At 40.9% G+C, this 12,849-nt stretch overlaps 1 protein-coding gene across 1 annotated transcript in view; it reads left to right on the top strand.

Moving 5' to 3' along the window:
- The window catches only part of acaa2 (acetyl-CoA acyltransferase 2), a 60,949-nt gene extending 52,387 nt beyond the window's left edge, over window positions 1-8,562 (top strand). Inside the window, exon 10 of the mRNA XM_060849913.1 lies at window positions 4,028-8,562. Within this exon, the coding sequence (XP_060705896.1) occupies window positions 4,028-4,112 (85 nt within the window). The 3' untranslated portion in view covers window positions 4,113-8,562. The remainder of the gene's footprint in view (window positions 1-4,027) is intronic.
- The last annotated feature ends 4,287 nt before the right edge of the window (window positions 8,563-12,849 follow it).

The raw sequence follows: 12,849 nt of genomic DNA, 5'->3' as shown, positions 1-12,849 counted from the left end.
TGGCTTATCTTCAATATGGAGATGAGGATAGCTGATATTTCCCAATATTATTACCCTGATGATCTTCTAAACCTTTATCAACTTTCAAAAGGCTGCACAACCTTTTATCTCACACCTGATCAGCAATGAGTGACCTATTTAAAAATGAAACCTTTTCTTATTTCTTGACTCTCTATATAATATGTAAATAAAGATGCATTATTAACACAACTGTATCATATCTTCCATTGTTGTTAACTCCTGTTTTGTTGAAATGTTTTGTGCAGTCACATAAAACCCACACAATAATGATTCTGACATGTGCTAAGTAATATCATTTTACTTTTTGATATTGTTTGAACTACTCCATTAGACTTTTAATCTCTCATACTTAAGCAGTTTTTCCAATTTTTTTTGTTTGATAGTTGAAACTATTAGAAAATACTTCTGCTTCTAGCTCGAGAGCTTTATCAATTACACTCTTTTCTGAAATCTAGACATGCCGTACCACTTGAATTTAAATCATCCCATCATCCTTTTGGTATGGTCCTTTTCTTTTATTGCCCATCCCTACTTGTCCAGAGGGCAGTTAAGAGTCAACCACATTGCTGTGGAGTCACTATGAAGGCTACACAGTTAAGGACAATCCTAAAGGCTGTTAGTGAACCAGGTATTTTTCAGTCTCTTAATTCAATTTTTGAATTAACTCAAATTCCACCATCTGTCATGGCGGAATTTGAACTTGGGCCCCAGAAGATTACCTGGGACTCTGGATTAATGGATGAAGCCATGGACATCTGCATGGGCCCAAGCTATGCATGCCTCTCCAGGTACGTGGAACAGTACATCTTCTGCAGCTACACCAGCACCATTCCCCACCTTTTCCTCCGCTACATCGATGACTGTATCGGCTCCACCTCATGGCCCCAGAGTTCATCAACTTCACAAACACCTTCCACCCTGACCTCACATTCACCTAGACCATCTTGGACACCTCCCGTCCCTTCCTGGACCTGTCCATCTTCATTTCCGGCGACCGACTCAATACGGACATCTACTTCAAACCCATTGACTCCCACTGCTACCTGGATTACATCCCACTGCCCTCCCCCCGCAGCCTCCCGCCCCGTACAAATGCTATTCCTTACTCCCAATTTCTCCGCCTCTACCATATCTGCTCCCAGGAGGACCAATTCCATTCCAGAACATCCCAGGTGGTCTCCTATTTCAAGGACCGCGATTTCCCCTCCAACGTGGTCAACAATGCCCTCCAGCGCATCTCCTCCATTTGCCACACCTCTGCCCTTCAACCCTACCCCTCCAGTCACAGCAAGGACAGAACCCCACCTCACCTTACCCCCACCAACCTGTCGCTGCAACGCATCATCCTTCACCATTTCCGTCATCTACAGTCAGACTCCACCACCAGAGATATATTTCCCTCCGCACCTCTATATGCATTCTGCAGTACTCTTCCCTCCTTCCCTCACTGTTGCAGCCATATGTTCTCATTAGTCTTGGTTTTCAATCTAGTGCCTGCACCATAATCACTGGGTTCAAATTCTATAACTCCCTCCCTAATGATCATATGAATTACAGAGGTCCAAGAAGATTCATCACCAACTTCTCAGCGGAAAGTATATTCTAGCCCTGCCCATATCCCAAAAATGAATTTTTAAAGAAATGTTGACTTCCTCTGAGCAAATGTTTCAACGTGACCTCTGTCTATACTATTGGATCTAACAATCCTCTGTCTCTCTCTTTCCTTTGGTTTTGTGTGCTCAACCAGTGATACATTTCAGGCAGACATTAAGGTGACTGCACACTGCAAAAAAAAAAGCAACCAAGAGCCCCCACAATACAATGTGTCTGGGCTACACCTAGCTATCCCATTCTATTCTTTCATCTAATGACCTCTCATCCTTTTGAGGTAATCCTTGTCTCATCCATCTTCTGAGTCGCTGTCACTGTCTCTTATATTTATCTAACGCTAAGTAGTTTTTGATTGCAGTAATTTGAGGATGTCCTGCCTTCATCAGCTGCCTCATCTGAATTGTCATGCACTTACTGCATTATGCCTGTGATCCTGCTATTTGTGCGATTTCAGGCACACCTTATCCTTTCTGGTGCAGTAAATTATGATCAGTTGCTTCTTGAGCACAAGATTCCTCTGCTTCAAGAACTCTGATTTCCTTTTTTTAAATTTATTTATAGTATCTTTGTTTCATCAACAATTTACCTCTGTCTGTCTACCCTTGAACTGAACGGCTTGCTCATGCCAATTCACAGGGCAGTTGCATTGCTGTGGTTCTGGACAGACCAGGTAAGGGGGGCAGATTTCCCCCTCCAGTGAACATTAGTGAACCACCTCAGTCTTTAAAGCAATTGACAATGGAATCATTGACATCATTCACTGAGACTAGCTTTTAATTCCAGGTTTATTCCACCAGTTGTTGTGATGGAATTAGGCCAGTGTACTCAGAGCATTAGTTTGGGGCCCTTGGATTACTAATCCATGATATCACCAAAACACAAATACACGCGTGTATTTTAATGTACTTCATGCACATTTCACGTGTTCTCAGCACTGTTGTCTTTGAAAAATTTTCAACATGCTGATAGTGTTATCCTGACCTCACTGCTGGCACAAAACTCTCCTAAAGAAGAATATCATTCCTTTTACTCACCTCATAACTATTAATTTGAAAGTCTAATAAAAATCTTGACTCATGATACCCAAAGGCTAAACTCCTGCTGAGGTGAGATATCACATTTTGCTGTCCTCTGAAAGCTCAGGAAACTTTAAATGTCAGTAAGAAAACTATCCAGGAGATGTGCTATTGTTAAATAAGAATGCAAAATGAGAACAGGCCATTCTGATAATCAATTTTCGTCCATCATGTGCCCGTTATGGAATTTCTTGCCACATAGCTTGAACTTATTTTCTTTCTCAGATTAATGTCCCTTTCCCCTTTACACATTCATATTCCTATGTCTCCAACCTTGATTGCCTCTATACTTGCTTTTCAAATTAAGACAAGGTGAGAGGCAAGTGCTGGAAAATGGGATTAGAATTGTTAGATACATGTATTCATCCAATGTAGATTCGATGGGCCAAAGGATCTTTCTCTGTGCTGTGGATCTTTATGGCTGTTTTATTCCCCTGGTTCCTTCATTATCTCAGAGGAAAATGTTTCATGCTCCTTGGTAAAAAGCTGTTAGAGATCATGAAGGTACCAATTATAACTTGAGTGTATCTCCATCCAATTATGTTACCATGAGTTATTACAATTTCTTGATCAGTGCAAGGGGGGAAATGAAAACAATAGCTTCATCGTCTAGCAGAGTAACCAGTAAAAATCACAAAGTGTTTCCATATTAGTGAAAATTATTGCTGAGCCTACTTCTGCCTAGTTCAATGTCCTGTCATATAAATGCCTTCCTACAGGAATTAATGAAGACAACATACTGGAATTGAGGTAAAACAGAGAAATCAGGTTGCTGGAAACCTGAAACAAAAGCAGAAATTGCCGGAGGCACACATGAGGTCTGGCAACATCTCATAGAGAGAAAGCAGAGTTACTGTTTCAAATACAGTGACCCTTCTTCAGAAATTGAAGTCCTGGTTGACCTTTCAAACCAATGACTTTTCATCCAAATTCTGTCATGCCTCTTCTTTCTAAAACCCATAGTTAATTTTCTGGTACTTTTGGAGCTTGGGCCAGCAAATATATCATGTGGCTTTCAAAAATTGTATATGTTGTCTTTCCTTTATTGAGGAAGCATCCCTTTATGTAAAGGTTACTAGAGGTTTAGAGTTTGCTTATTAAAAACACTCTTGAGTCAATAAAAAATTTCAAAACTGTGATTGATTTTTTTTTTGGTTGGGCATGTGATTTGAAGATTTTGCAACCTAGTTGTGTAAGTATCGATCGGTTGTAGCCTAAGTGAAACTGCAACTTGCTCAGGAAACTGAGTGCCCTACTTCTGTTCCTTTGTCAATGAACTGTTCATTTAAAGTGATATTGATTGTGTTCATACTTTTCAGACGCCGTGCTGGTAAATATGCAGTGGGTTCAGCCTGTATTGGAGGTGGGCAAGGAATTGCCATCATCATTGAGAACATGAAGTAAAGTAAAGGGAAGAACAAAGAATGTTGTGCTACAAGAACAAAACTATAGTATTTGATGCTTGTTACTGGCTTTGTTTTGTGGTAGTTGCTGCAGTATCTTACACTAAGGTCCTGCCCAACTCCTTCCACAAGCATTACCTTAACCAATTGTTAAGCATTCTCATTTAGGGGAAACAATTGGCAGTAATGTTAATGGAAAGAGGTGGTAATGATGCCAGGGCTATGAGCCAGCCAGTATTTACTTGTGAATATGCAACAAAAATCAGTGGAAATTCTGCAGAGTATCACTGTTCAGGAATACCAAAGAAATTAATCGCACAAAAATTTGTTGGCTAAAATTTGTATTTTTTTCTAGTTTCCCTAAGGCCTTTAAGTTTCAGAAAATCTTCTTCAGCTGATTTATACTGGTTTAGAGCACAGATGGTTCGACAGTAGAAGACATGTTTGTGGGAATCAATTGAAATCATTCACTTTACATAGCCAAGAAATTACTAGCATTAGCAATAAAAGCAAGATTAGACCACGTACATCTCCCAGGTCTGCTCTCCTTTTGAATAAAATTACAATTTATCTTGGCCTTAGTGCCACTTTCCTGCCTGTTCCTTGTAATTCTTGGCTTCTGCTACAGTTCAAAAATCTGTCCATTTCAGTTGCGAATAAATTCAATGAATTAAATCATTCTTACATAAATAATCTCTTATTCTGAAACGTTGTCCCTAATTCTGATTTCTTCAAAGGGGGGAGCAATCTCCTGGGATCTACTTGATCAAACCACAATGTTTCTATAAGATCACCTCTCATTCTTCTCAACTCCAATGCTCTACCTTGCCTCATACCTCATGAGCCAATCTTTTCATCCCAAGAATCAGCCCATGGAATATTGTCTGAATTGCTTCCAATGCCAGAACGTCTCTCCTTAAATAAAAAAGACCAAAACTGTATGCAATGCTCTTCATGAGGTCTCAACTATATATTTTTATCAAGATGTCCCTGCATTTGTATTCCATTCTCTTTAAAGTAAAGGCTAACATTCCATTTAACTTGCTAATTATTTGATGTATCTGCCTTCTAACCTTTATAATTGATGTACTTGCACACCTAGATGCCTCTGTATTGCAGCTTTCTGCAAGCTCTCTCCATTTCAATAATACTTTCCTTTTCTATTTTCCTACAAAGGTTGAAAACTTCTCAGTTTTCCATATTCTACTTTTTCAGCCAAATTTTCTGTCATCCAGTTAACCAATCTGTGCTTTACCGACTGTGTATCCTCTTCAGGCTCTTAACTATTAGTTAGCTATTCCTTTGTCCATTGCTTACATTTTTGCCCTCAAAATCACAAGTTCCTACTTTATGTATCCACCTTTCATATTGCAACTTAAAGTATCTTTTGAATATTCAAATTTACAACTTGCATCAGTCCCCTATTTTACTTGTTGCACCCCTAAAAAATTCCGTTTTCATAAAGCCACAATGACTCTGCTTGATTGGCTGCTCCCTCTTTAACAAGATGTTAGGCTAACTGATCTAGAATTTCTTAAATAACCAAGGACGCAAGATTAAAACGAGGAAGTTAGGAGTAAGAGGGGAACTCATAGCAACATTTTGGCTTTTTGATCGAAGGATTGTGGAATAGGCTTCCTGTAAAAAGCCTTAGTTGATGAAAAAGAATAAGTTATTTTCGATAAATAATTGATTGATTATATACACTTATCTTCCAAGTACAGCATAGTTGTGATTGCCTAATGCGAAAAATATGGCCTGATCAATGTTTCATTTCCTGTTTCTTTCCCAACCAAAAGCTTCTTCATTGAGCCAAAAATAACTAAATTAATTACACTGTGGTAGGCAAATCTGAGACTTGAGTACATGATTAACTGCTGGGGAATGCCAAAACTGTGGTCACCACTGGGAGTTTACTTCAAGCATCAGTAGATTTATTGAAATCTGCTAATGTAAAACAGTATTTTTTAAATCTCTCACTTCTAATCCCTAGAATATTTGTTTGCTGTTGGGAATTTAATTTTGTTTCCCTTAATCTTTGTAAAAGTTGCAAAACCAATCTAGGCTACTTATCTTTTTAAAATTGACTTTCCCTATTTTTTGTTTTCTTAAAGGAGCAGGTCATGATGGGACTCTAATCACACGAGTGCTAAATACCCTCCCTCGATGTGTTCTTTGGATACAAATCCAAACAGTGACTGTCAGACAGTTATTTCATCACATAAGGAATCACAGTTGAGGCCAATCTTATGTTCATCTGGGGCCATATTTTTCTAATTGTACAATATTTGAAAAATGAATTACCCATTTTTTAAAAATCGTGTTAATTTAGAGAAGGTTTTACATTAATACCTGATATCTGCCGTCAAACATTTTTCAGCAGATAACTTGATCATCATTTGGTGCTATGTTTCTCTCTCGCTCTCTCTGCAGCACAGGCTGATCAACTATTTTGGCGCAAACTTGGACTAGTGCCTGAGACTGATCACTCATCACCGCTCAAGGCATTTTAATGAGCAAGCACTTAGGAGAGTTGCTGCTTTTTATATCGAGTCTATGGATTTTCTGGTCCCATTCTGTTACATAAATGCAGTGCAATGGAGTAGAGTATTTGTCTGCCTGAAACCCCATGTCAGAGACTGCATAACTGGACACTGGGTCCTGTACATACCCAGAATGGATGAAAATGGGAGTAGAGCTGCCCTGGGCCAATGTGGTTTTGCTAGGCCAAATACAAAAAGGCTGCTGTTTTTCACAATATGTTATTGGTTTGTGGAAGCTCTTATAAGAAATGAGAGCATAAGGAGTTGAATTCCTAGGGCCACTCTTCATTTTAGAATGGATGGATAGCAAACCCCTTATCCTTTCAACTCCCACCCCATTCTTACCTACCCTATCCTTTACTCATTTACTGGAATTTATGGTACTCCCCAAATTGCAGGTGGAATTGTTTTTGGAATGCCTTGACTTTTTGCCCTGCAATGTCTTTGAGATTGTTAAAGTATTAAAGACGAGGCTTACTAAATGTCTGCTTTCCAGATTTAAATTATGCAACATTCATCACCAACATCACTTCTCTCTACAGTATAGACCACAATGTGAAAACACTGAAGTATTAAATTCTGATCTATTTGCAGAATGGTAAATTGGCCATGGAAATTAAGTGCAAGCAGCTTTTTTTTATGCTGTGTTCATGTTGCTATTTCATTATCTTTTCTGGGTGTTGATAGCTGGAGTAACATCATTTAATTGTGCAATTCCATGATATGATTTCTACAGATATTGAAGAATATCAGAAAATCTGCAGGTTCCATGTTCTAACATAAATCTTGCTGCTGCACTCACAGCCTTGGGTTATATTGTAAATAGTGTTGTAATAACTGCAACACAAGAGGCTATTGTCCTTATTATTGTATTTGTATATCTATCATTCTTTGTAAGATCCTGGAAAAGGGAAACTGTCTGTGACACTTGAAAAAGAATGATAATTAACTATGTTGTAGTGGTGATATTGTAAAGCATCCCAGCACTTTTTCTGAAAATCAAATTTCTAACAATAAAGCAGTGACTCATCACTTAATAGCATTTCATTTCATGCAGCAGTCCATGATTTAACAAATTTTGTCCACATATCCCTCTAATTAGAACACCTACATCTCATTAACTTGTAGCTTTCAAAACTTATTCCTGAACGGAAAGAACTTTTCTTACCATTTTGTGGAATGTGGATGCCCTTGGCATTTGAAGCCCATCCTGAATTTCCATTGATCAGAGTTTGCTTATGGATCTGACATCACATACAGGCCAGACCAGGGAAGGAAAGCAGATTTCCTTCTGTAAAGGACATTTGTTCATTGGTATTTTTACGACAATCAGTGATTGTTTCTTGGTCACCTTTACTGAGACCAGCTTCTAATTCCAGATTTTATCATAAATTTAAATTGCAGCACCTGCAGTAGTGGGATTTTGATCTTTTGTTACTAAAAACATTAGCCTAGCCGTCTAGATTACTAACCTGGTGACATTTCCACGATGCCTCCCCAGTTTGACCTGGACTTTCTGTTTGCGTGCAGGAGAAGTACCCTTTTTGTTGCTATAGCCTGTACAGATTGAGGACACAGTTGGACTTCTGAATGTAATACTGACACTGACTAATGCATTGTGAAATTCCTTTTTTAGTTTCAAAGTTTATAACAATCACTTTTTCCCCCTTTTACTTGCCAAAGTGTGTTAGAAAACATTAGCCGTAACTGAGATTTTTTTTAAAAAAAACTGTTGCATTTATTCTAGATCTGTTATCCATATCATCTCTTATGCTCACAATTGGTAAGCAAACTTTAAACTGTGCCTTACATAACATGATGTATTATTACTATATGAAACAGTGATAGAAAATAAATTGCCAATGATTTTGTTTTATTGGTGCAATAATTCTATTGTGCTGCATTGTAATGTACACAACTGAAATAAAATATAAATGTTATTTTATTATACATTTTCCTTCTCCTACCCATTTTTGGGCTGTCTTGCTCCTTACATTATCCTTCTGAGAAGGGGGTGGATTATAGACTCTGATACCTGTCATTACTGCCCAGCATCTTCTAGTAAATGCATGTGAACGTCCAGAGGGTGGATGTTATTTCCTTTCTCTTCCCCATATTCCAAATGTTGCCAACAGTAGAGCCAATATCAGCTGAAACTTACGTGCAAACTGTCATAAAATTCAAATAATAAACTGGAAATCTACACTGGGATTTCTGTTAGAATTTATTAACCACATTTGATTAGTAGAAACAGAAATAGATCATCTGAACAGGAATAGGCCATTCAGTTTCTTGAGTCTGCTCTAACATTTATTATGATCTTGGCTGATCAAGCATTTCAAAGCCGTATGTCTACACTATTGCCGTAACCCTTTATGGTAACAAGAAATCTATGAATCTCTATTCCAAATATATTCAAAGACAGCTTCCACAGCATTGTGGGGCAGAGAATTCCAAACATTCACCAATCTGAGGAAACTAAGTTCTTCTCATCTCCCTCTCTTAAAATGCCAGAGCATAGTATCAACCAAGTACTGGTAAACGGGATTTGTGTGGTTTCATTTTAGCATAAACATGGTGGGCCGATGAGTCTGTTTCTATACTGCATGACTCTAAATGTCATCCCTCTTTATTTTTAACTTGTACCCATGGTTCTAGACTCCCCAACCATGGAAAAAGTTGATTTTGCATCTACCCTTTCTATCCTGTTGTGTTTTGAAGGTTTCAATGAAGTCACCTCTCGTTCTTAAACTCTAGAGAATACAAGCTCAGTTTGCTTAATCTCTCTTCACAGGAGAGTCTTACCATCCTAAGAACAAGTCTGATGAACCTTAGTTACTAACCGTCTAAGCAATAATATTTTTTTCTGAGTCAAGGAGCCAAAAAGTACTCAAACTCCAGATGTATTCTCACCAAATGCCTACACAAATGAGTTGAGACTTCATTATCCAATACTGCAGTCCTCTTGTGACAAGGGTTACCATTCTGTTTGGAAAAAGTGAGGACTGGAGATCAGAGTTGAGAGGGTGGTGCTGGAAAAACACAGCAGGTCAGGCAGCATCCGAGGAGCAGGAGAATTGATGTTTCAGACATAAGCCCTTCATCGGAGTCTCATTCCTGCTCCTTGGATGCTGCCTGACCTGCTGTGCTTTTCCAGCACCACAATCTCTATTTCCATGTAATGGAAAACCTTTTAAAGTCCATTTTGTCTCCTGTTTGCTAAATTAACATTCACATTCTATTCCTTATCAGTTTCTTAGTCCTCCTTTGCTGTATTTAAACAACCGGTTAATCCTCTCAATTTGAAGTTCCTCCCTTCATTTTATGTAATTGAGGGAAGTTTGCTCACTTTAGCTAGTGGTTAGCAATGTGTAGAAATATTACACATATTGTTGCACCTGATTTTCATCTTTGTAGTTCTGCCAATGTCTAACAGAGTTCAGTAATCCAGACAGCATGGTTTGACTTACTTGCTCATCGTTGGAAGATCTCTAATGCAAATTCCGTATAAAACAGTGAATCTTAAGAATTCGATAAAATTAGATTCAAAAAGGCCAAATTTGAATGAGTTGAAGAACAGCAAACAAATAAGAAAGTGTTTTACTTACAGAACTCCCCATCATGTAACTGTCAGATGGCTTGAGTGTGACTGTCATATTTTTCATTGTTGTTTACTGGAGAATCTGGAGACGTGAGCCAAAAAAAAAGTCAAACACAATGCGAGAAGGAAGAAAAAAAATCTCCACGTCAATGTGTGGATCTCGTAGAATTTGACCAGAGAAGGGTTCCTAAGATTTCTTGGAAGGAAATCTTAAAGAATGTCAAACAAAAACAGAGTTAAAAATCACACAACACCAGGTGGTAATCCAACAGGTTTATTTGGAAGCACGAGCTTTTGGAACACTGCTGCGCTCTGAAATCTAGTGCTTCTAAATAAACCTTTGGACTTAACCTGGTGATTTTTAACTTTGTACACCCCAGTCCAATACCAGCATCTCCAAATCAAAACAAAATGGCTAGAAAATCTCAGCAGGTCTGGCAGCATCTGTGCAGAGAAAGGTGGTAAGGACAAGCCAAGGAACTATAGCCCAGTGAGCCTGACATCGGTGGTGGGCAAGTTAAAGGGAATCATGAGGTACAGGATGTACATGTATTTGGATTAGTGGTGCTAGAAGAGCACAGCAGTTCAGGCAGCATCCGAGGAGCAGTAAAATTGACGTTTCAGGCAAAAGCCCTTCATCAGGAATAAAGGCAGAGAGCCTGAAGGGTGGAGAGATAAGTGAGAGGAGGCTGGGGTGGGGAGAAAGTAGCATGGAGTACAACAGGTGAGTGGGGGAGGGGATGAAGGTGATAGGTCAGGGAGGAGGGTGGAGTGGATAGGTGGAAAAGAAGATAGGCAGGTAGGACAAGTCATGGGGACAGTGCTGAGCTGTAAGTTTGGAACTAGGGTGAGGTTGGGGAAGGGGAAATGAGGAAACTGTTGAAGTCCACATTGGTGCCCTGGGGTTGAAGTGTTCTGAGACGGAAGATGAGGCATTCTTCCTCCAGGCGTCTGGCGGTGAGGGAGCGGCGGTGAAGGAGGTCCAGGACCTCCATGTCCTCAGCAGAGTGGGAGGGAGAATTGAAATTTTGGGCCACAGGGTGGTGTGGTTGATTGGTGCGGGTGTCCCGGAGATGTTCCCTAAAGCGCTCTACTAGGAGGCGTCCAGTCTCCCCAATGTAGAGGAGACCACATCGGGTACAACGGATACAATAAATGATATTGGTGGATGTGGAAGGCTCCTTTAGAGCCTATGATGGAGGTAAGAGAGGAGGTGTGGGCGCAGGTTTTGCAATTCAGGCGGTGGCAGGGGAAGGTGCCAGGATGGGAGGGTGGGTTGTAGGGGATGCGTGGACCTGACCAGGTAGTCACGGAGGGAACGGTCTTTGCGGAAGGCGGAAAGGGGTGGGGAGGGAAATATATCCCTGGTGGTGGGGTCTTTTTGGAGGTGGCGGAAATGTCGGCGGATGATTTGGTTTATGCGAAGGTTGGTAGGGTGGAAGGTGAGCACCAGGGGCGTTCTGTCCTTGTTACAGTTGGAGGGGTGAGGTCTGAGGGCAGAGGTGCGGGATGTGAACGAGATGCATTGGAGGGCATCTTTAACCACGTCTCTAAAGAAAGAGGCCACCTGGTGTGTTCTGTATGGAACTGGTCCTCCTGGGAGCAGATACGGCGGAGGCGGAGGAATTGGGAATACGGGATGGCATTTTTGCAAGAGGTAGGATGGGAAGAGGTGTAATCCAGGTAGCTATGGGTGTCAGTGGGTTTGTAAAAAATGTCAGTGTCAAGTCGGTCGTCATTAATGGAGGTGGAGAGGTCCAGGAAGGGGAGAGAGGTGTCAGAGATGGTCCAGGTAAATTTAAGGTCAGGGTGGAATGTGTTGGTGAAGTTGATGAATTGCTCAACCTCCTCGCGGGAGCACGAGGTGGTGCCAATGCAGTCATCAATGTAGCGGAGGAAGAGATGGGGAGTGGTGCCGGTGTAATTACGGAAGATCAACTGTTCTACGTAGCCAACAAAGAGACAGGCATAGGGTACTTTTGGGGATGTCGGGAGAGGAAAAAAAAGGACGGCTTGGAGGCCTTAGTCATGGTGGATGGAGGTGTAGAGGGATTGGATATCCATGGTGAAGATGAGGCGTTGGGGGCCAGGGAAACGGAAGTCTTGGAGGTGATGGAGGGCATGGGTAGTGTCTCAAATGTATGTGGGGAGTTCCTGGACTAGGGAGGGATAGGACAGTGTCAATGTAGGTAGAAATGAGTTCAGTGGGGCAAGAGCATGCTGAGACAATGGGTCGGCCAGGATGGTCAAGCTTGTGGATCTTGGGAAGAAGGTAGAACCGGGCAGTGCAGGGTTCCCAGACTATGAGGTCGGAAGCTGTGGGTGTGAGATCTCCTGAGGTGATGAGGTTCTATATGGTCTGGGAGATGATGGTTGGTGATAGGGGGTGGGGTCATGGTCAAGGGGGTGGTAGGAAGAGGTGTCCTCGAGTTGGCGTTTGGCTTCAGCTGTGTAGAGGTCAGTGCGCCAGACTACCACTGCACCCCCTTTATCCGTTGGCTTGATGATGAGGTTGGAATTGGAGCAGAGGGATTGGAGGGCTGCGCATTGTGAGGCGGTTAATGTCCCGGTGGCAGTTGGAAATGAAGAGGTCG

This window comes from Hemiscyllium ocellatum, chromosome 1 (genome assembly GCF_020745735.1).
Source record: "Hemiscyllium ocellatum isolate sHemOce1 chromosome 1, sHemOce1.pat.X.cur, whole genome shotgun sequence".
Lineage (NCBI taxonomy): Eukaryota > Metazoa > Chordata > Chondrichthyes > Orectolobiformes > Hemiscylliidae > Hemiscyllium > Hemiscyllium ocellatum.
The sequence above is the reverse complement of the archived record's forward strand: the minus strand, read 5'-3'. Positions and strand labels throughout refer to the sequence as shown.